The following is a 22,820-nucleotide window of genomic DNA, read 5'->3' on the forward strand; positions in this document are numbered from 1 at the left end:
TAAATTGCTCACAGTTCACTCCAAACTAAAACTGTATTGAGGGGTCATAGTTAGACATTGGTTAATTTTAGGGGTCACAGGTCAAAGGGGTTTAGAACAACTGATTTAAGGACTATCAGATCTAGTTTTTTTTTTCAGCAAATATGAGAACCAAATGCAAAAAACTTGAAAACAGGTAATTAGGCAATTCATTTTTATACATACTGATAATTATTATTTTTTATCAACTGGCCCCTGGTTTGTTGTCATGTTGCAAAAGTGGCCCCTGTGCAAGGCGAGTTGAACATCCCTGCCCTGCAGGCTACAGATGACCTTTACATGGGAAGAGTATAAATGGTGGTTTAAGTCATTCCTTTTCTATTCGGGGAGAACAGTGACACAGCTAGGAGTGTCTTATCTGTCAATACATGTAGATGAGGGAGCAGCATGGAGAGTGAATTTCACTCCAGGGCTATTTCCCTAACATTTTGATCAACTCACTGGCAAAGAAACATTTTCATGCTTCCACATTCTTACAATTAAAAAAAAAGCTTGAAACCCATTGCTTGATTCATGTCTTTATTTCAATCAACATTCATGAAATCAAAAACTTAAAAATTATTTTATACATAGTGACAGAAAATACAAAAAAATCCATATATTTTAAAAAAATCATATGTGCATGAATGTACAATGAGTATGACAGGAATCTAATAAAACACACATATTCCAATATTTACACCAGCCTCATCCACCACCACCAGGTTACTACAGTCCACCTCAAAAAAGGTGCTGGCAACAAGTTCAATGACTCTATTGTTATCACAGTGTTTTAGAATTGTCCCTTTATACTGTGTTGAGCTGTAGTAATCTCCATTCATTCACGATACAAATGAAAACACTTTGTATAAAAAGAGAATCAGCTGGGTAGCTGCTTAGGTGGGATTGGTTTGGGGACTCCAGGGCCCTGCTGAGGAGCTGCTGGTTGTGCTGGAGCAGCTTTTTCCTCTGAATTCCAATAATCCAGTTCTCCATACCTGAAACTGACAGGTGGAGTGCACATTTGGTTAAACTGGTTTTACAGGTTAGCATATGCTTTGAAAATGAATGACTGTGAGGACATAATGACCGAATGAGATTAAGACAAAAAAAAAGGTTCCTACCCGGCAACTGGAACTGAGGTTGCTGGTGGATATCCAGACTGTAATTAAAGGAAAAAACAACTTAAAATCTGTCATGCAGAGAAAAAAAAATCTACTGATTGAAAAAAACGCTGCTGTTTTCTTACTGCAAAATCAACATCACACTACATCACCTGCAGCGATGAATCATTTAGAAAAACAACAAATATTTACCCCATGTGAGGGAGGCTGTGCTGGAGGCTGGGTTGCGGCACTTGTCTGAACATTGCTGCTCGGCTGTCCATTTGTATTTCCATTTCGAGCATTACGTGGCCTGCGAAAGCAGAAAACTTGTGAGAATCACATTTTCATCACCATCTTTTCATCAAACATTGCAACTACAGCCTTTAAAATGTCTATCAGTATATTACTGATGTGAGGTAATGTTTACTTGAGGCGGCTGGCTCCTTTCAGGCACGGGTCCAGTGAGTCTCTCCTGAAGACAAAGAGCAGTACCAGAATGAGAAGGACCAGAACTGGAACCACCAACAGGAAGAAGATCAACAGGCCGTTCCTTAGGGAGTAATCTGAGGTAGAAAAGGACATATGTGATTGAGAAATACTTCAGAACATTTAATTGTTAGTTGCACTAAAAAGTCAACATGTATTCCCAGAAAATTACCTACATCATTACAAAACATCAGTGATCTGCTGTTTTTGTAGTCATTTTTCCTTTTTTGCAAACACAAGACATCATGACAAACATCACATATGTAATCACATAATTAGTGGAGACAAGGTGCAGAAAAGAAAACTTTTATTTATCATATGTAAAGTGGTATAGCAGCTAAAATATATGTGGTTCTACTTCACCATGAAAGGCATCACAACCTGAGAAGACGATAAAAGTTAATGAACACATTGATTCTGGTTTCTAGATCAGATCAAGTGAATGCAAGTGAAAGTGAATTACTTTTACATGTAGCTCCACGAACAGTCAAGTTTCCTTTTCACTGTGCCTGATGTTCTACTGCTTGGTCTGTGCCCAGACTACACTCTGTGCTCCAAGAGTGTGATGCAATTCATAACCGAACAGGATATATATTCCAGTAGTGTGCCTAATAAATGTACTAGCACCAAAACAAGAATCTATTTGTGGCGGCAGATGCTTTGATCATGGCGGCCTGCTAAAAACAGATGAATGTGTGGGAAACCCTGCAACACTATATCTGAATTAATGGTTAAGTTTCTCTTTTACTGTGCTCAACGCTCTGTTGCTCCATCTGTGCCCAGAGTGCGTTCAGCCCCAAAAGAAAGAGAGAGGGAGAGAAACACAGCTCCAAAAGAATCTCAATGGGGCAGCACGTGCTGATATTGTTGCAAAATGTGTAGGAAACTCTGGTAGAGCGCCTTTGACTTTTTGTGCACTTTATCTTGAAAAGTATTTTGATAAAATCGATTTAAACCCACCTATCTGAGCAGGACCGCTGTCTATGCTGCCACCTCGCCCTGCCTTGTCACATCTGGGTGGTGCCCAGCCGTCTTTACAGTGGCAATGCCCTTGGTCATTACATACCTGAAGAAAACAACAGCAAAGTCAGACTTGTCGTTATTTGCTGGTAATGAAATTGAAAGAGTAAAGAAAATGCTGACTCACCCCTCGGTTGCTGCAGGTGTTCTGTGCATCACAGTCCAAGTTGGGCAGCAGAAAAGAGGCGTTCACACACTGAAAGTCCAAGCAGACCTGAGAGAGAAGATGTACAACTTACTAATGTAATCAAAATGAATAACTGGGCATCATTATTTCCACTTTCACAATAACGTTTCTGTTCTATAACAAGTACAATCAGATTAGTAGGTTACATTCCTTCCCTTTGGCATGTACACTTCTAAAGATAGTTTGGCTGCTTACCTTTCCTTTCTCACAAGGGCTGCCCGCATTCACGTAGCCGGGATCCTGTACATCTGAACCAAGGTTGAAATGTGCATTGATACACTTTGACCCTTGAACTTCTTCAACACTGACTTGGGCACCAGTAGGGGGGTTGTTGAGGTCAACGTCAACACACTGCAACTTTCCACACATGGAATTTCTGCAGTGCAAGTTCAAGAGAGCGTAATCAGTTCCCACAGCTGAGTTAAATGTTAAAATGCTAATCTATCCTTTAACTGACAAAATAAAGTCACATCATGACCATGTATATTCAACTGAAAAGCTTTCAACAACTGTGATAAAACCAAAACTTATCACCTCAACTTATCAGAGGATCTTGGATATTAAGATATATTATATGGACGTGCCAAGCCCAATTCTCCTAAGAGGAAGAATGTTATGATTTCTGGCCAGATGATCATAGGAATAGCTGTACCTTATCTAAATCTAGTATGTCTTCAATTTATTTTCAATTAAGAGAATATCAGGAAAGCACTCCATTTGAGTGTTTAATTTTACCACCGAAAGGTCCGTGTGGCAAAATTAAAAATTCCACTTGGAGTGCTGTTGTGATCTTTTCTTCATTGTTCCAAGACTTACAAACATTATATCATCATTCAGCAATTAAAAAACAGACTACTTACGCTACAGTGCATTTGATATAGCCTTTGCCCTGTGCTCCACAGTTTCCAAATTCGTTTCCCCTTGTATTTGCATTCTCAAAACAAATATCCGCTGCCTTTCTTGCTGGATCTGCCCATGAGAGACATAATATCCAAAATATTAATGACAAGTAAAAGTGAATTACATAATATCTTGCAAGGTGACAACTTCCTCCAGTTAGCTTTTAACACAGATTTGGCTGCAAATCTTTGTATCGAGCATTACTGAATGTACCTGGTGCAAACAGATGTCTACACTGGTAATCATATGTCTGGCATCGGCCTTCATAACAGTACGCAGAAGCTTGTCTGTCTTTACAGGGCAGGCCGTCCATGACGTAGAAGTCCTCTGGGCAGAAAGCATTCTTTCCATCACAGTATTCAGAAAGATCACAGGTGTTGACAGACTTTCTGCACGGTGCTCCAGAAACCTTGATCTATAACACAAACACATCACATACAACAGTGAAGAAGACCGTTTTTACAGGTGCAAATATTATTTTCCTAAATACAATTTCTTGGTTCTATTTAGAGATTCCCCGTTCCATCAGTCGGAGACTCCTCCATTGACTGATATTGCTTCAAGTCGAGCAGTTGGGGGTTTTTGCTAGTCAGTGTGCTTCTTGGGACGTTTTGGTTCCCAGACTTTGCTGCTGAGTGAGCGCTCTTGATAGAGGCTGCAGCGGATGTGATGCAGCGGCACAGAAGAAGACAGACTCTGCACTGTAAGGCTCTGAGATAACATTATCTTCTCTCTTCTGTTTTGATAGAGTGAATTTACAGCTCACTGCACTTAATGAGACACAGTCTCTGGCCTTTGTTTTATACCTAGTGTTGGCAAAAAAATGTTGTTGCACATGTGATCTGTTGCTGGTGCCGTTAGTTTGTTCACTAGCTCCGTTCAAACTGTAAAACTTCATATAGAAAAACAAAACGAATCGTCAAGTATTCGTATTAAGCTGCCAAATCTGATTCAACTGATAATTGTGAATTGGGTACAACCCTAACTCTATTCAGTGCAGTCATAAGCAACATAACTCCTTATATGTCCTTATATGTTCAGAAATAATGCTGACCTGACAGTTTTCGCAGCAGTCCCCCTGAGCACAGGCAGCCCCACGTGTAAATCTGCAGGTGGCAGCATCACAGCAGTTATTGTCACATTCCTGTATGAAACAGAAACAGAGAAAAACGATGCTTAAAACTATGTTAAAAAGACAGAAAAAGTACTGTAACATGACGTGTGCACTCTGGCCTGTAAGGCTGATAGCAAAATACATTTCTGTCACACCAAAAAGATTATCTTGATTTACAAAACATAACTCCTCACTCCTCTAACATAACACATCATTCATTTTTACATCTATTTTTGTATTTATAATACTGCTTTGCATTGTATCACACATTTTTCAGCTTCATGGACTGCACATTTCCACACTGAAAGTAAATTGCAAACATAGTCTCTATTACTCAATGCCTGTATCGTTTTCTGTCTGTGTAGGTGTCTGGTATACGTTTGTGTTTATTGGTTGTCAGATCTAAAAACATCAAATAACTGTGAACATTAAAATAAGTAACATTACAGTAAAATCATGTATCCAAAAAATACTTCAAATACAATAAGCTATAATGTCCTGTATGCATGTGATTTTATCTGGCTGGCAGTGCTCTACCTCTGGTTTGCCACAGTCACACTGCTCTCCTTTGTCCAGCCGGCCATTGCCACATTCAGCGATTCCAACCACATCTGACGGGGACGGCTGGTTTTTCAGACACATGCCTCCCCCGCGAATGACCATCGTCTCAAAGTCTTGTCCACTGCAGCGGCTAAAAGTGGTAGAACCACTACAGGGTGGCAGGATAAACCATTAATGGAAACATCTCTCTGGGCAGGTCACACTCTACTAAAAATTTTCTGACAGTAGAGCAGAGGACATGTATTTTTTGCATTTTTTTGCATTTTTTGTATGTAACTCAGCATTTTGGGAGCCAATACAAAAAACAAACAAATATAGAATTATATTAAGTAGGGAGCCACCAAAGTCACAAAAGATGGTAAAAAATAATCTTTCATGAACATCAAAAGCTTTGTAGCAATATCAGCACAAAGTGTGCATACTGTTAAATTACATGAAGCTACATTGTTAACACGAAAAAAGCAAACATTTAGATCAAATTTTGATTCTTAGAATTCTTTGACAAATGGACTGTGTGCATATGCATTGTAGTTTTCAATACATTATGGCTGTGTTATTCAGAAGCATATTGTGCATGACAAGTTAAATCCTGTCAAATCCAAGGGTGATTACAATAAGTACATGAACCAACTTAATTGAAAACTTAAAAAAACCCTGCTGTCTGCTAGTTTCACATAAAGAAGAAAATGTTTTATTTCAGACAAGAAACAAAGCCTGTGTAAGTCTGTGTATGGCTGTTGTAAAAGACACTTAAAATATTATATACTGTATCTATGTACCATAGGATTTTAACTACTGCTTTATTGATTTAACATCGATGGGATAAGTATTTTGTGGAAAAAAATGTGTTACCCCGCAGAGGCTGCCATGATGCAACTTCTTCCATCGCAGGTGCAGCGAGTATCGTCGTGATTCATGCCCAGATTGTGGCCCATCTCATGGGCCACCACAGAGGAGAGAGCACGCAGGTTGTCGTCGCTGTACTGTGAAAACAAACCCATTACACTCAGTGCTAACATTGTCTATGGGTAATTTTTATGTATATATATATATATATATATGTGTGTGTATGTGTGTGTTCATCTACACCAGGAGTGAATACACTTTGGTATCATTGGCGCAGCTTGTAATGAGGTATCTTCTGTTATAAGTATCTTTGTTGACAGAAACAGAGCAGTAGAGCTCCTATTATTTTTCTTGCCCCCCTTACCCACCATTATTCAAACATATCACAAGTACAGCTAGCAAATATGGATGGACACAAATAATACATCTGTAAACACTCAAATTTTGAAGCTTTTTTATGTGTCTTAAAAAAGATAGTTCCTAACAAGTGGCTAAATGAGACTGCAGAACGTCATCATGCCGAACCATGCCGAACACTGCACCTTACAGCCCCACAGTAGTGGCAATGTGACCGTTGTGTAGTTTGTTTTAGCCTAACAATAGCTTTTTACTTCCGGTGTTTGCAATTAGGCCTGAAAGTGTTCATTTTTAAAATGATCTTGCTGAACAAATTGTGTAAGTATTATAAACGTTTTATTACCACCACAAAGCTTATTTTCTGCAATAATTTGAAAATCTAATGAAAAAATCCCATAGGCTTTCTGACGAGGTAACCAGGGAGACGTTAGCTCGGGGTTGGCCTTCAGAAAAACATCATCCCTGGGGCACTCTGTTGCGCTGAATGTTATCCGTTGACGACTACTGTAATAAGTAATTTACTTATACACAACATTACTCAGTGACTTTTCCTTAAAGGTTTTTACTAATTCCATTCCATTCCTTTTCTGGAAAACAAGACAGTGTAATTCCACGTCTTTTCCAGGTTTTCAATGATTGCGGGAACCCTGTCATTATTCCTTCCAGTGTGACTTTAAAGGGAATTAAAACACCTTAAGGCATCAAAACGCAAAAGAATCTAAGGAATTCAATAACCCAAACCATGTTGCCTTGTCATGGTGCTGCGTAAGACAGTGTTCAAGTTGAGTCGGTTTGACTCCTGGGCTACTTGGAGCTTACGAGAATGAGCTGCAAATATAGCACCTGCCATGAATAATGCAGACAGTATCAGTTTCTGAACAAAAGCTCATGCTGCCAAAGCACAGAGGTGTCAGCTGGTGTTAGAAGTTAAAAGCGAGTGAAACTAACCACATTGATTCCTCCTGCGGTCGCTTGGGAGCAGACCGTGCCCACGAAGGCCATTCCCAGTACACCTCCATCATATGGCTTGGAACGGCCACTGAGAAACAAGTGGACCCAGAGATAAATCACAAACTTGAGTCTACAATCAGAATGATTCAGACTATGTGACCATCAGTGTAATCAAATATCGTATCAGTAAAAGGAAAAAATAGACAAAGATTGTCTCTTACACAATGAGTTGAGCCAAGTCATTCCTTAACTTTGGAATCAGAGTATTCTTCCTCCACTTGACAAACCTTCCCAGCACCTCTCCTGCACCGCCCTCCACGCTGAAGGGATTCTCATCCTTAAAAACAATCAGGCCCACCAGCACCACACGGATATTCAGCTGCTTGTAATACTAGAATGCAACAGAAAACAAAAGCAGAAGATTAAAAGCACTAAAACAAAAGCAGTGTTTGAATTAATGAGACTTGAGCATATTTCTTTTACACTAACGTGAAAATCTCACCCCATCCAGTAGATTTGCCAGGTCCACCATTTCCTCTCGTACCGCAGTCTCATTTTGTTTGTTATGATTAAACTGTGGATACAAATTTATTATTAAAGATGATTTCCTAACAGTTATGATAGATTGGTTAATTTTTGGAAACATATTCCACAGCATATTGCAACATTTGGAGTCCTTTCTTTATGCCTTCAGCTGCATCATACGGCTTCATTGTGTGATGATACACAGTGTGTGATAATACACAGTGTGTGATCATACACTGCATCCCAGTATTCTGCGCTCAACAGATCTGTGACGGGTGTGACATGTAACACAGCAGCACCGGCTGCTAGTGTGACACATTTGCATCGGCAGCGCTTTTTAAACAATATCAAAGGCAAAAACAAGTCAATCACAATCATTTACGATCCCTGTTATCCGGCAGCTGATCTCGTCTTGGATCTCACTGTTTTTCCCAATTTGCAAACATTTACGGCCGCTGTTCTTCCTCTGTGAATTAGCTGCTAATTGCTAACAGCTGCTTTTAAAATCTCCTGCAGTGTGGTCGCCAACATAATACGTAATCAAAACATAACACCTCGCCACACATGGCCACGTCCTGCTGGCTTACCATTTGACAGTGTAAAACAGTGTGATATTACTGCCTTGAATAGACAGTGTAAAAGCGGTTATGTGCTCTTAATTCTGTGGGAAACACTTAAAGTCTGTTTTTTCCTGGTTTTAATGGCCGCGTTATAGTAAAGTGCAGTAATTTTCTAAACTTACCAGACTGTTCAAGCTGTTCTATTATTAGGCTTTACCCCTCAATCATTGTCTACATTACTGAGGATTATATATCAAGAATCTCACTGTGTAAATATTTTGTGAAGGCACCAATAGTCATCCCTACAATATTATAAATAAGTATGGAGATATTTGGTCAAAAGTCTTGTGATATTTGATTTTCTCTAAATCACCAAGTCCTAATCTAGTCTATAAAAAGCCATCCTGTTGCAGCAGGTTCATTCTCACAAACCACTGAATTCATAGCCAGACATGCACACTCACCCTGAGATGATCCACCACAAGTGCCAGCTCCACATAACTGGTTTGAGGTAAATTGCGCTTTCTCTGTTTAAACAACAAACAATAAGAGAAGGACAAGCAGCCATTTACTTCCTCAGCCACTTTCAGTGCCAAAACCTGTTCACACCACAAATATGAGTTTCAGTGAACACATCCTCACCCGCAGCAGTGACGTCAGTGATTTGCCAGGCTCAAAGGGTTCGTGGCTTTGCGTTGACGAAGCCTCATTGACGACCCCACACGTGACGGGCTCCGACTGAGTGTCCTTCAGGAGGTACAGAAGGTGCTCGTTGGTGGAAGACTGTGGCACAGGCTCAAGCCCAAACGTCTCATTTCCAAAAAAGATCACACCCCTACAGAAAAGTAGTTCAAAGCCATTAAATAAATACTTTAAGTGTGTGCTAAAGCCTGGGTTTGGAACTGCAAACTCTCACATAAGGCTGCAAGTTATTACTTTAATAATCCATTAATCTGACGATCATATTGTTGATTAAACAATTAGTTGTTTGGTCTATAAAATGTCAGAAAAAAAAGTGAAAAATGTCAGTCAGTGTTTCCCAAAGCCAGCCAACCAAAAACAAACAGTTCACTGACATAGAGGAGTAGAGAAATCACAGAATATTTGCATTTTATAAGTTGTAATATGTGGGTTTTGACTTTTATTCTCAAAGAAATACCCAAGTCCACAAATGGCAACCTTTTCTGTCATATTTTATGGATTTACAGACCCTGAAAGGCTGGTCTTGTTAAAGTTTATAAGTGTATGTGTACTTTTGACTGTGAATGTGTCAGAGTGGGGCGTGTGGATGTTGTTGTGCTTGGATTCTTTTGTGTGTGGATTCTTTAGTTAATTATTTTTGTTTTCTTTCTGGTCTTTGTTTTCATTTAATTTTCCTCTTTTTTTGTTTTCTCAAATCTCCGTCATGTGTACAACTCAAATGTTTCTCTCAACATTCCTCTTTTCTTTGTATGAAACGTAAATCTGCACATTTATTGCCATGTTATAAAACAAAAACAAAAAACTCAAACTGATTAATTGACTTAACTAGTTGGGGATTAATTTAATAGTCGACGAATTACTAAAGAACAAATATTTATTAGATTAAGTTCGGCAGATAAGACCATTTGAATCCATAAACCAAATGTATTTCCTCATAATAAGTGGGATATGGTTCAACTTTTTGATGTTCAAAACGTTTAAAAAGGGCCTCTTTTGCTGTGGATCAAGTTCTAACGTAATCCGATCACATGATCATTAACGTTCCCACTGAAAGAATGTCAACGTTGAATCAGAGCCCAGCTCCAGCTCCATAAAGCCCTCAAATAAGGAAGTAGAAACAAAAAAAAAGAGAGCAAGAGATCCAGACCTGAGGCCGGAGCATGTGCTGAGAGCGACTAGTGAATCCTCATATCCCTCCACCTCTCCGTGGTAATAGCAGTGCACCTGGAGGCGAAAAGAGTGAGAACAGGTTCAAGGGTTGAAGTTCAAACAAGGCTAATAAACCAAGGATGAGCAAGTGTCGACTTACGTGCAGTTTTGGATATGACGTCACGTGGTTACCGTTGGCGCCATATGAATACTGAACAAAGTTTGGGTGTAAAAATTCTCTGATAAGAAGAGAGAAAATTCATAAGACGTTTAATCTGAAGCATTAAGACGAATTTACAGTTACTTAAGTAACACTTAATTACATCCTAACTCAGTGCATACCTGTTCTTTCTTAGATGAAGGATGTGCGTTCTGTTGTTTATGTAAAGTGCATATGATATCGTCTCATCTCCATCTTTCTGAAATGGGCAAACACAAGAAAGAATTCATAATGTCGTCATTAGGGATGTCCCGATAGGTAGGATGAGTATCGGCCCAATCAATATATTTATTAATTGATCGGGAAATGCTGTTTTAAGCTCACGTCATGCCCGATCCTGTGTTCACGTCTGCTTTCACACAAGTGTTGTAAACGGAGAGCAGTAGTAGATATTCAGGTGTTTTTTTATTCTAGTTTTTTTAATGTTCAACTTAAGCTGCTACACCGCTTTAAATAGAATTGAATTTTTTGTTGTTCATTTTTAGTTAACTAGTTTTACTATACTGCCCAAATAGGCTGAATTGTGACCAAATTTTATTTGTTGTGATTGGGAATGTTTAAGTTAAGCTATAAGTGGAATTATGATTATATTACTAAATCATAGTGGTCTGTACTTTTTTTTTTACAATTATTTACTATTTTTAAAGACACATTTTAGTTGGTTTACTTTATTATTTTGTTAAAAAAGAGTGGAATTGAGACCTATTTCCTAAGACATTTTAGCTTGTTTACCTTGTTATTTTGTAACAAAAATAAAAAAAAACCTAGGAACTGTTTGGATGTAGATATTTTTTTCTTTTATTGCATTGCAGACCTATTAAACTGACAAGCCTTTATGCTGGATTGATTTTAATTACTTTTGGCAGGTACTCAATAGAAAATGACATGGATCTGAGGCAAAAAAAAAAAAAACCTGATCGAGACATCCCTGGTTGTCATTTTAAAATATCATTAAAAAGGTTTGATCAGGGTCGTTAGTTACCTCTTTTGGTGGACTGTTGATGCTCCGTGACCATCTGTGAATCCGCTGAGGATTTACAATGGAGTACTTGGAGAGTTTAAATGTATGTCCATTGGAAATGTCTGAAAGAAATGTGAATACACAGAGAAAGTGTAAATATTAAGAAGGTATTCTGTGGTTAACAAATATTATTTTCTCCCAGGATACAAAGCACTCATAAATGTTAGACGGTCCTGAGGCAAATATTTTTATTTAGACCCTGGTGCCCATCCACCTGTCACCCTCTGACCAATCAAATGCAGTGTATGAAACAGCAAAAAATCTATGAAAATGAATTAAATTATGTAACACTTCAGTATCTAATGCATGTTTATCTTTACAGACACTGACCACAAGACTTAAGACACTTTTTGCTTCCATACACTGTAGATACACTTGTAGAAGATTAGTGTATGACACAGCAAAAAAACAAAAAAAAACAAAAAACAAACAAAAAAAACCAAAAAAACAATTAAAAATAAATTTAAATCAAGTGAAACTTTAGTATCTGATTTCATCTACATAACTTCAAACTACAAGAATACAACATTAGAAAATATATATTTTTTGATTCCCTCTATTGTAAAACCACAGATTATTGCAGTAGGCCTATGACACTGTAAAACCCACTTTAATCACACATAGATCACTGTAAGGCCACGGCGCACTCTCAACCGATTAACCACATCCAAAATACAAATTAATTTTGACATATTGACGCCTCTTTTTTAGGAGTTACTGTTCTCTAAAATCCCTTGTGTGCCTTTAAAACTGAAACACTATGGAGCATACACAGTTAAACACAATTCAACTTTTATAACCACAAGCAGGCTGGATGGGGAAAAAAAAAACTCTCCAAAACGTCCAACCATCGTTACCTGGGTGCACAAAAGACCAAAAACAGGCTTCTCATCTGCTCCATTTAAATAATCCACAACGTGTCAGCTGTGCCTCACCTTTGTTGTCAATCCCACAAACGTAACACGCGAATAAAACGGCGAATAAGATGTATTTCCAAACCATGATCCTTTTTTAAAGATTATTTCCACATTAGAGTCACGGTAATATTAAGCCCGGCTATTAATGAATACAAGGCTTGTTCCTTTGCTTCCTTCTGCTGGTCAGGTGGGTCTTGGTGGGTGTGGCTAACGACAGGTGCCACGGCTTGAGAAAATAAACAAAGGAGGAGTTACATGGCTTTAAATATTTGTGACAGGGTTTCTCAGTTAACTGACGGTTACACCATACCTGCTTTATAGTCAACTGTCTCAGGTGGGTGAGTTTTTAGGGTTTTTTTTACCCCTGAAATTCCACCGTTCACCTGCGTTGTTAAAAAAAGAAGACACTGTTAATCTACAAAATCGTACTTTGTTTTGATGGTGCCTGAATTAGAGTTTCAAAAATAACTAACTTTCTATAGCAAAACAGCAAGTCTTTTTGTTCCTCAAACTTTCAACACGTATACATTTGATATTTCCAAAATAAAAGTTCAATTACAATGTACTGTAACTTATACAATAATAATAATAATAATAATAATAATAATAATAATAATAATAATAATAATAATAACAACATCTAAATAATAATATTATAAAATATAATATGTATTATTTTATGAAATATAAACCATAATATATATGAAATCAATTGCATTATAAATAAAAGGATAAATAAATAATATAATAATATAAATATACTATACATGATAATTGAAAAAAAATATAAACCTCCATGGTCTGCTGTAGAGATGGACTTAAACTGAAATGTCTAAACTATCTAATGGTTTTTGACAATTTCGACGATTTTTAAAAAAAAAATTTTTAGCCAAAATATGTTATGTATATAGTTTTTGCTTAAATAATAATCAGATTAATTACACAATTTTCATCAGCTGAAAAGCTGGGATTTTAAAAAAAGAGTAATGTGTCTTATTTTGTTACTGTGACTTTTTTTTTTTAATTTTTTTTTTTTTTAAAAGTACCATTTGAAAATCAAACCAAAAAGAGGTGACATAAAAACAGTCTACAAAAACATGCTCAATAGTTTCTCCTTCACAATTAAAAAAAGTGCATTTATTGTTCATATTTGGGGGGAAATTGTTGGTATTAATACATCAATATACAGTATTTTAATAGGCTTTGCCATTATAAACCTTTGAGAGGTTGCTTGTGAAAATCTCGCGATATTTCAGCAGATGCTACGTAACTGGCGCGCGGAAGTCTTCTCGCGTTGAACAGCTGCACTGTTATTGCAGGGTTCAGGGACACTTTTAAGTACCATTGTGCATTTTGAGATTTACTAAAACCGACAAATGTTCCTGTGGCGTACGCTTCAACTAATTTTAACCGAAAGCTTGGAGTTTATGCTATACGTGCTCTAGTGCCTGACGCTTTTCTAAATTGTTTTTCGGTTATTTGAACAAGCCGTTGAAGTCCAAAGCTAGTTAGCATGTAAGCTAGCTAATGGTTTGTCCACAGTGTTTTTTGGATTGTCTGTCACCTTTTTGTTGTACAGAAACTTATAAAGACCGACGGCAAAAGTCTGAAATATATTAACTTACGAAACAACGTCTTCTTTCACTATCGGTGCTTCGCTAACGCTCATTAGTTAGTCGGCAACACGGAGAAGTAAGTAAACGTTATGTTCCTAACCACTGACTGAAACAATAACGTAAATGCACCGACATGTACTTGCTTGAAAAAGTTTGATAGCGTCATGTATGGCTGCATACTATATTTTAAGATTTGCTCACCTACTGAAAAAAGGACTGCCCAAGAAACAAGTTTGGACGAAACCAAATAACACTTCAATCCTGGTATCAGCTCAAGTTGTATTGTGAGTGTACATCCAGTGTTTTTTCATCTTTATTTAGCCGCCAAGACGCACCTGTCTCAAAATATGTTGACATGTCTAATGTGTTGCTACTTGTTTAGGATGACTGCGCTGACAGACTTTGAATCTGTAGCAAAGAGACTCAGGATTGAAATCAGTGCCCCTTCATCTTCTCCCCAAGGTAGTTTGCTTAACTAATATTTTTCTGGCAGAGTATTTATTTGTATTTCCCTCTTTTAATTTTTTTTTCTATTCTTCAGTCTCATCTTTATGTATTCAGAGCAGAGATAATGCAACAGTAGATCACAAAAGGAGGCAAAACAACACCGACACGAAGATGGATATGCAGCCAAAGACTGGAGCAGATCATTTGCGAGGTGTTAAGACAAAACGTTTCCATCAAAGAATTGGCCCCAGATCGCAACAGAAGATCAGAAATACTCTTGGACGATGGTTGGTTAAGCCCCAAAAAAGTACAGCTGAAGTGTGCCAAACCCAAGAGGATGTAGAGATCGCGGATGATGGTAGCTTTCAAAGCACTTCAGCTCAGGTTCTAGACTGCCAAAAAGCTGAAAAGCATACTGTATCTGACTCAGATGAAGAAACGCAACCTTTGACACCACCAAACCTCGATGAGGACACTCCTGTGTCACCAGCCTCCAAGGATCCTGCAAGGAGTGAGCTAAGACAGGCACCTGCCCAAAATTATGATGGATTAGAGAAAGAGGAAATGGAGACATGCTCAGCAAAGGGTTCTGTCAAACAAAATGCCAAAATAACAGACTTCTTTTCAGGGATCTCATCACCAGATTTACCTGTGAGACGGGGCAAGTCAGATAAGTCTCCAGACAAACAGGATGGAGACAAGGGAAATACCTCTGCTGCTGTCAAGCCTGATGTCAAATGGCTGGGGACGCCAATTGGTGAGCTGAAGAGAATGCCTGAATGTGGCGCACCGCTTCCTCCGCTGAAGGATATTCCTGGACAGCACACTGTGATGATAAGGGTTAGTGAGATTCTGTCTTTTCTTTTCTTTTTGTTTTAACTATTTACAGACCGTCAGGTGGTTATATCATAGAAAAAGCTGATTTGATTGGTCATTCCAGTGTTTTTGCGGGGTTTTGAGTCAGCCTATAACAGCAATAGTTTGTAGAATAAGAACATATTGTTTATGTGGGTTTTGTGACTAAATTGTAAGAACGCCACCCTCTTCAAACATGTCCTGGCTGCACGATTTAAAGTCATTTTTGAAATTGGAAACGATTAAATTCTCTGTCCTTGGCTCAAATGAGAAATTCTACTATCTCAGGGGGCAGGTTGACATGGTTGATCTTGTGTATTGCCAGCTGATTCCTCTTTCTTTCCTTTTTTTCTTCTTCAAATTATTATTTTCTTTGTTTACTTGTTGCTTATTTTTAATCTAATTACCTCTTAAGTCTTATTCTACTTGATAGTTATGTGTGCTATTTTATCATTTTATTTATTTGCCTTTATAAGTAGGGGGGGTACTGTGGGGTTGAGGTGATGGTAAAGGGGGGATATTTCTGCTTTAAAAAAATAAAAAAACATTTGTTTTCATTCACTCCCACTGACAGACAGACCTTCTTCAGAGTGGTAAAGTTCCTGTTCCATATCCTACTAAGTTTAAGGACACCTGGGATGATGTCCATGTCAAGATGCCCTGTTCCAATAGTAACCTGTTTCCTGTACAGGATGAGGTAATGGTCCAAGCGTTTATAGGCCTGTCAATAAACAGTCAAAAAACAATTGTAGTAATGGACATGTTAAAATGACATATAAATGGCACTTTAAAATATGCACAAGACTGCGTTTAATTGTGCAGATTTTACACCACAGGTTTAATATGGATCATCTAAACAGTGCTATCACGTTATATGCCGGACTGAAGAAGGCATATTCAATCTTATTGCTACCAATGAGAAATACGTAATTAAACTTGTTTATTGAAATATCATTTTAGGTAAGACTGTCAAGAGTTCCCTCAAGTTGTGATTCCTATTCATACAGGCTGGAGCCATAGTTTTTCAGAGCAGCTGTTCACGTTCCCTTTTCATGTTTGAAATCTGCCTGTGCATGAATGAAACAGAATAAGTTGCTAATTACTGTACGGAAAAGTTGAGGCACAATACTTGATATTTATCATATAAATTTATGTAGTAGCACCCTGGTATTTCACTGGGTAGAACAGGAAACATCAAGTCCTCACTGTAGCGGCCCAGGTTCGAGTCTGGCCCAGGTCCTTTGCTGCATGTCATTCCCTCTCTCTCTCTTGCTTTTCCCTTTCCCTATCAAAAAAACAAAAAAAATCACTGCATTAAACCCTGCAAGAATCAGGCACAATAACACAGCATTGTTATTATTTGTTAATATGTTAACAATTATTATGTTAATATAGTTATGTTAAAAGCCGAACTGAATTTACTCTGCAAAAATGTAACAAAATGTGTGCTTCCACAGGAAACACTAGAACTGCAGAATAGAAGTCGGTGGGAGCTGATCAAGGAAGCTTTAAACAAGGAATTTACAAGTCCATTTGAGTTGAAGGCAAGTTTCACATCTCTGTATTTTATATGTAAATCTAATGTATTTAACTTTATAGAACGAGGGCCACTGTCAGTGTACTGTAGTTGTTGTTACCAGACTTTGCCATAAGATGGTGCCATAAGACCAGAAACTGAGAGGCGCCCATCTCAGAATTTAGATCTTTGGACATTTTGTTTGTTGCTTTAATACCTATAAAGTAATTCTGACTTAAAATAAAAATTTCAGATTAATTCTGTTTCTTGATTTTAAATATTAATTTATTTTTTGTTACAGAATGCAATATTGAAGTACAATTCCTCCCAGGCCAAGAAATGGGACTTCACTGCACTATGTTTGTACTGCACTAAGGTAAATTATATAAATATCTGTTATGATTACTTAAGTGTTTATAAATATCCCTGAACCCAGAGGACGAAGTGAAGGAAGTTTCTTTGTTCTCACAATTTATTTTATGGAAGAGTGATGAGTTAATACATACAGACATGTAGACACAGATTAGGGGTCGTCAGATTATCGGCCTGACCAATTTTTTGGCTGCATTTTCCAGATCATCTGTATTGGCATTTTATTTTGATGAGCAGTGATAAAATTAATTAATTAAAAAGTGCCAAGAAAGTGTCAGCATGGGAGGAACTTTCCCTTTGTCAAACATCAGGGAGCTATTGTCATATATTCATTTTTTAATTTAAATTTCCATTGGACTTTATAAAAAAAGGGTACTTTCTGTATTTGATGTTGAAAGTTTCAGTTTTGATTAAACATTTGCTTAAGACATTTAAACAGTTTTGTGTTGGGGTTAGTCTTATTCCAAATGTTATATATTGTCAGAGAGATTTTCATCTTTATTGTAAATGCATATTGGTGCCAAATATCGGTTATAGGTCTTATTAACTATTAATAATTGGCATCGGCCCTGAAAAAACAATATTGGTCGACCTCTAACACAGCTGGACACACATGTTGAAGATGTTAAAACTTTTGATTAATGAAACACCAACTGTCCAATAATGATTACTAATTGCCCAACAGAAGGTATCGTAAACCAGAATTAGTCCCTCTCACAGAGCTCAGGGTCAAAGAAAGTGCAGATGTCACATCAGTTAGTGAGGATAATATCGTCAGTTTGTGGAAGACGCAGCGATACGGATGTCTCATTTGACACAAGATTAGATTTAGCTTGGTATAAACAGTATTTAAGTGGCATTGTGAATCAATATAAATTGACAGACTTACTATGCAGACCTATTTCTTGTGTTTGTTTTTCTAGTACTTGAAAACCCATTCATGGATTCATACAGTACATACAGTATAACAAGCCATATAGAGTGATTTAGATTAAAAAAAAATACTTCTATAGTCAAAAGCGCGGGAATAAAATTTTGTAGGTTTTGTCAAAAGGTGTATGTTCTAAGGCTTTCTCAAGCATTGTGTATTTGTGTGTGTATGCACACTTTATGGTTTTGCAACATTACATAAAGTAAGTCACAAAAGTTGCTTACAGTCAATAAAATGCTATTGATTAGTACATAGTTTATCCTTTTGTGCTGTCTGGACATCTGATTGTTTGATTTCTGAGGCTGAGATTATAAGGCCTTATTTTAAAGTTGTTTATGTGATCTTTATTTTATTTTTTATGGTCCCAGCTAACTCATTTTCTTCACAGGCCAAGGATGAAATAGGCCTGACTTGCATCGTGATGGCCAGATCACAGTTAGTTTATTGGTTGTTGCTCAGAGTTGTCAGCATCTTCTCCAGCCTTGTTTGGAGGCCATCCATCATCTTTTGTCTTTTGATGCGCTCTGCGTCATAGAAAATCAGGGAGGGCTGTACTACTGTCTGGCTCATGAAGGGGATGGGAATCGTCCATTTGGAGAGATGGGCTGTGTTGTGACATGAGAATTTGATATTAAAAAAATCCTGAGCCTCTAGGACAAGGCGAATAATAGGCTTTGTCGTCCTTGCAGTAAGGGAGCAGTCATCCACTCTGCTGCATGGTATCACAGGATACAACAGCTACATGTTTTGAGGGAAGAAGTACATGTAACATGTTTTCATGAATGCCAGTGTGTCAAATGTGTTTCTGTCATCTTGTACTAGAACTGTAATGGATTTCCCACAGGAGAATGTTGCAGCCCTTCGGAGGCAAAGTGGGACTCTTGAGAAACAATTTAATCTTTTGCCAAAAGGTCATGTTTAGTACCTTGTCAAAAATGAAAATGGCTGACATTACATTGCAGAGAGTGCGTTGCTCCAGCCACATACTGTTGAATCAATTGTGTGCTGTATGTATGTCATAAATCATGTCCGAATGGGGACTTCTGAGCATGTTGAGAGGCTTTAGCCATCGGCCCAGTTGTGTTGTTGTGGTTGGATTTGAAATGTGCTAAGTCTACTGGGATGGCAACACTTGATTTTGTCAGAGTGCACTGTCCAAAACGAGTATGTATATTAAAATAGACGTGGATTTAAAGTCAGATGCCACATAAATTGTAGCTGATCACATTAAACCATTTGATAGTATGTCAAAATCACTGCTGAGTGAATACTGGAAAACTTACATGTTTGACTGTAAAATTATCAAAATGTTAAAAGTCACTGTAGTGTTTCATGTGAGGTCCTGTTTACACCTGATATTAAGGCCTGATGTCCTGGGTGATTGGATCATTAGTAGACAGCTCTAAGTGCAGCTGTGAATGTTCCAAATTAGTTCTCAAATGTTTGTGAGATTTTATCGCTTACACCACATTAAGAAGTGGACTGAGCTGGAAATTACCACATTCTTTCAGCGGTGTGGACACTAATGTGTCCTGGGCCACACTGAAGACCCGCACACACACTTACTGTCTTTGCTTATTCAATTCTCTGACTGACATTTTTAGGAATTCAAGATTATATGGGCACGTCACTGGTATTGGCTGAGATCAGTTTCAAAATGTACTATCGGAAATGGCCAGCATGCTTTTTTCTTATTTTGCACAATGAATAAATATTACACACATTGCAAACTATAGTATTTCACATACTGTCATTGTAGCTCACATTTAATACTTTTGTTTTATTTATGCTTTATATTATTGCAAAAAGTTGATACGCTCAATTACTCTTAACAAAGACTGTTTATACTTCTCTAACTCACAAATTTATTCACAGCTCGACTGAGCAATACATCTGTTTTAATAGTCGAATATGCGGAAGGGGTGGAGGATATGAGGCTTCATGTACAGTATCTGTATAAAAAACTGATTTAAAGCAGTTCATATGCTCCAGAAATTACAGTGTTGGTGTTGAATATGTTTGATTTAAAAAAAAAACAATCAGAGAGGATCTCATATATTATTTCTAGTGCAATACAAAGGGCAAAATGGGGAATGACAATGCAATGTGATGTTTTCACTTTGTTACTTTTTCTCTGGAGATGCCAGAGTGGAGACAGTGGGGCAGACTTATTTTGAGTGTCAGAGGAACGTAGACATGAATGGCATAGAGTGACGGGCCAGGCACCCCTCATTGAATATTCATCTCGGCACGCACATCTTATGAATAACTGAAAAGCTGTTGACGGACAGCATTGGTTTGGTCAATTTCTCTCTCTTCAGCCCAACCAGTGTTGTATTTACGGTTATGAGCTCACAAGTCTTTTATTTTTACACGGTCACACGTCCACAGACGCAGTCAAGCAGATTGCTTTATAGCTCAGACCTGTTGGGAATAGGAACAAGAGCGTCAGTGAGTTGTGTTAAATCTGTATGGGAGCTCTGGTCTGTTGCTGCCCACACCCCCCACATCTTGCTTGATTACTTTGTCAGTTTGGCGTGATGTACAGACCTGTATCAAGTCATACACAGTGTTAGTTCACTTGATTTGATGCACTGTCTTGTGCTGATTTAAAGAGCTTGGCTTATACTACCTCAGCTATATCCACCGTCTCGCCCTGTCAGCTGGCTTCATTTATTACGCCCATAGGAGCAGTTTATGATGTCAACCAGGTCATTACTTATGACAGTGTTTAGTCAGGCTTCCTTTGCCATAATATAAATGTCCTTTGCTAAATCACCAGTCAAGGCTCCTTGTCCTGGGAACACACTGTCCTTTCTATTTCAAACGTCTGGTCATTTGCATCTCTTCCAGGAAGACTGTTTAATCAGCTGGCATGGCCGATGCAACCTTGATGAAATTGCTTTGTGATTGATCATTCTGACATTTTGTAGCCAATATCTGTGTAAATACGGGCAGTAAATATTGTCCAAGATACATTAGTGCATTTAAGCAGTATTGTTACTTTAATATTTGTTTCTGTCTATATTATTGAAGACGAACTGTCCAGCTAAACTTAGATTTATTTCAATGATATGAAGCCATTTTAAATGTCCAATATGAGCTAATAGTCAATTATTCAAGTTTTCATTTCCCTCTAGCAGTTTAACATCTGCAAACACAGTGTTGTAGGTCAGTTAGTGAAATTTTACTATTTTTTACAAAGAGGGAATTGCAATTTGTTAATCTGTGTTGCTTACAATTCATTAAAGGAGCAGTGTGTAAGATTTAGGAGCTTTTAGTGGCATTTAACTTATTTCGGTTCTGGTTATTACTTCAGTGTTCATTGTTCAGGAGGTTTTTACTGACAGCAGAATTATCCGCAGGGGTTTCTTCCTCTCCAAAACAAACAGACCAAGCTTCTTATACGGGTATAACATACCTGAATAAAGCTGTCTCAGGTTACACATTTTTAGTTATCAGATGCAGTTCTCCTCATCAGAGCTTGACCAGTACCTGCTTATGTCTGTTCCACTTTATCTCTCTGATAACTTCAGATCCAGACGTTCACAAGGTTTTTAATGGGAGCCAAATTATCCACAGAGGTCTGTTACTCTCCAAAATAAATGGACCCAGTTTTTTAAACTTGTAAAATAAAACCTCAATAAAGCTGTTTCATTTTGCAAATCAGTGTGGTGATGGGTGCAAAAACACAAATAGCCCCATCCAGAGCCTGTGTTTGCTTTGTGCATTTTGGGCTACTGTAGGAACATGGTAGTGCAACATGGCGGACTCCGTGGACGAGGGGCAGCTCCCATATAAATGGCACATTCCAATGTAACGAAAATGTGACCATTCTTATTTTAAGGTGATTGTACACTAAAGAAAACACAGTTATTATATTCCATTTCTGCCAGTATATCCTTGTAAGTCACATTGTACACTTTATGTTTGTTTTCCCATGAAATTGTACAATAACCCTCAACATTTTGGTATTAAAAGCTGGTAATTTGGTATGTCCTCTATCTGCCCTAATCAACCCAAACAGCTAATAATGTGGCAGCTGAGTTTTGTGGCAAAACAACAAACATAAACAGATCTCTCTCTCGCTCTCTCCAAGGTCTTGGAGCCTGATGCTGCCGAACATCTGTTTGACTCCCTACTGCCAGACATGGTGCAATTAGCACTGAGAGCATCTGAGCTCTGTACCAAGGTAACAACCATTACTAACCAACAGACACCGACTCACTGGTCTGCGACATGGTAGATCACTGCAGCAGTTTGATCCTAAAGGTCACGACATGACAAATAATCTTGTGAGATGGTAGTAAAAATGGTGAGGTCAAGGCACGAAGCTATTGACGGTCGTTTGACCTGTCTTTTATAGTCCTCTCAGTCTTCTTGTTCTTTGGTGTGTGAATGATGAAGAGCAGTTTGTGTTTGCAACCACAAAGGGTTTTTTTG

At 37.9% G+C, this 22,820-nt stretch overlaps 2 protein-coding genes across 4 annotated transcripts in view; one reads left to right on the top strand and one right to left on the bottom strand.

The window, feature by feature from the left end:
- Nucleotides 1-541: 541 nt before the first annotated feature.
- Nucleotides 542-12,864, bottom strand: adam9b (ADAM metallopeptidase domain 9b). Its single transcript, XM_042507975.2, has 22 exons — nucleotides 12,659-12,864; nucleotides 11,685-11,785; nucleotides 10,825-10,901; nucleotides 10,643-10,721; nucleotides 10,481-10,557; nucleotides 9,274-9,466; nucleotides 9,096-9,158; nucleotides 8,049-8,120; nucleotides 7,768-7,937; nucleotides 7,544-7,634; nucleotides 6,245-6,375; nucleotides 5,369-5,540; nucleotides 4,772-4,861; nucleotides 3,931-4,132; nucleotides 3,678-3,786; nucleotides 3,013-3,193; nucleotides 2,758-2,844; nucleotides 2,571-2,676; nucleotides 1,552-1,687; nucleotides 1,335-1,434; nucleotides 1,143-1,180; nucleotides 542-1,022 (listed from the first exon to the last, which is right to left on the bottom strand). Exons 1-22 carry the CDS (start codon nucleotides 12,723-12,725, stop codon nucleotides 899-901), a joined length of 2,466 nt encoding a protein of 821 aa, XP_042363909.2. The 5' UTR covers nucleotides 12,726-12,864; the 3' UTR covers nucleotides 542-898.
- Nucleotides 12,865-13,912: 1,048 nt separating this feature from the next.
- LOC121958834 (poly(ADP-ribose) glycohydrolase) overlaps nucleotides 13,913-22,820 on the top strand; it is a 28,320-nt gene continuing 19,412 nt past the window's right edge. The window contains exons 1-8 of one of the 3 annotated variants that reach the window (XM_088070109.1): nucleotides 13,913-14,332; nucleotides 14,448-14,540; nucleotides 14,639-14,718; nucleotides 14,798-15,543; nucleotides 16,133-16,255; nucleotides 17,016-17,102; nucleotides 17,376-17,450; nucleotides 22,477-22,569. In XM_088070109.1, coding sequence (XP_087926235.1) covers nucleotides 14,640-14,718; nucleotides 14,798-15,543; nucleotides 16,133-16,255; nucleotides 17,016-17,102; nucleotides 17,376-17,450; nucleotides 22,477-22,569 — 1,203 coding nt within the window. In that variant the 5' untranslated portion in view covers nucleotides 13,913-14,332; nucleotides 14,448-14,540; nucleotide 14,639. Of the gene's footprint in view, nucleotides 14,541-14,638; nucleotides 14,719-14,797; nucleotides 15,544-16,132; nucleotides 16,256-17,015; nucleotides 17,103-17,375; nucleotides 17,451-22,476; nucleotides 22,570-22,820 lie in introns of all 3 variants that reach the window. The other 2 variants (XM_088070110.1, XM_042507973.2) reach the window with 2 other exon arrangements.

The sequence above is a fragment of the Plectropomus leopardus genome, chromosome 19 (genome assembly GCF_026936395.1).
Source record: "Plectropomus leopardus strain MGB_pleo_1.0 chromosome 19, ASM2693639v1, whole genome shotgun sequence".
NCBI lineage: Eukaryota > Metazoa > Chordata > Actinopteri > Perciformes > Serranidae > Plectropomus > Plectropomus leopardus.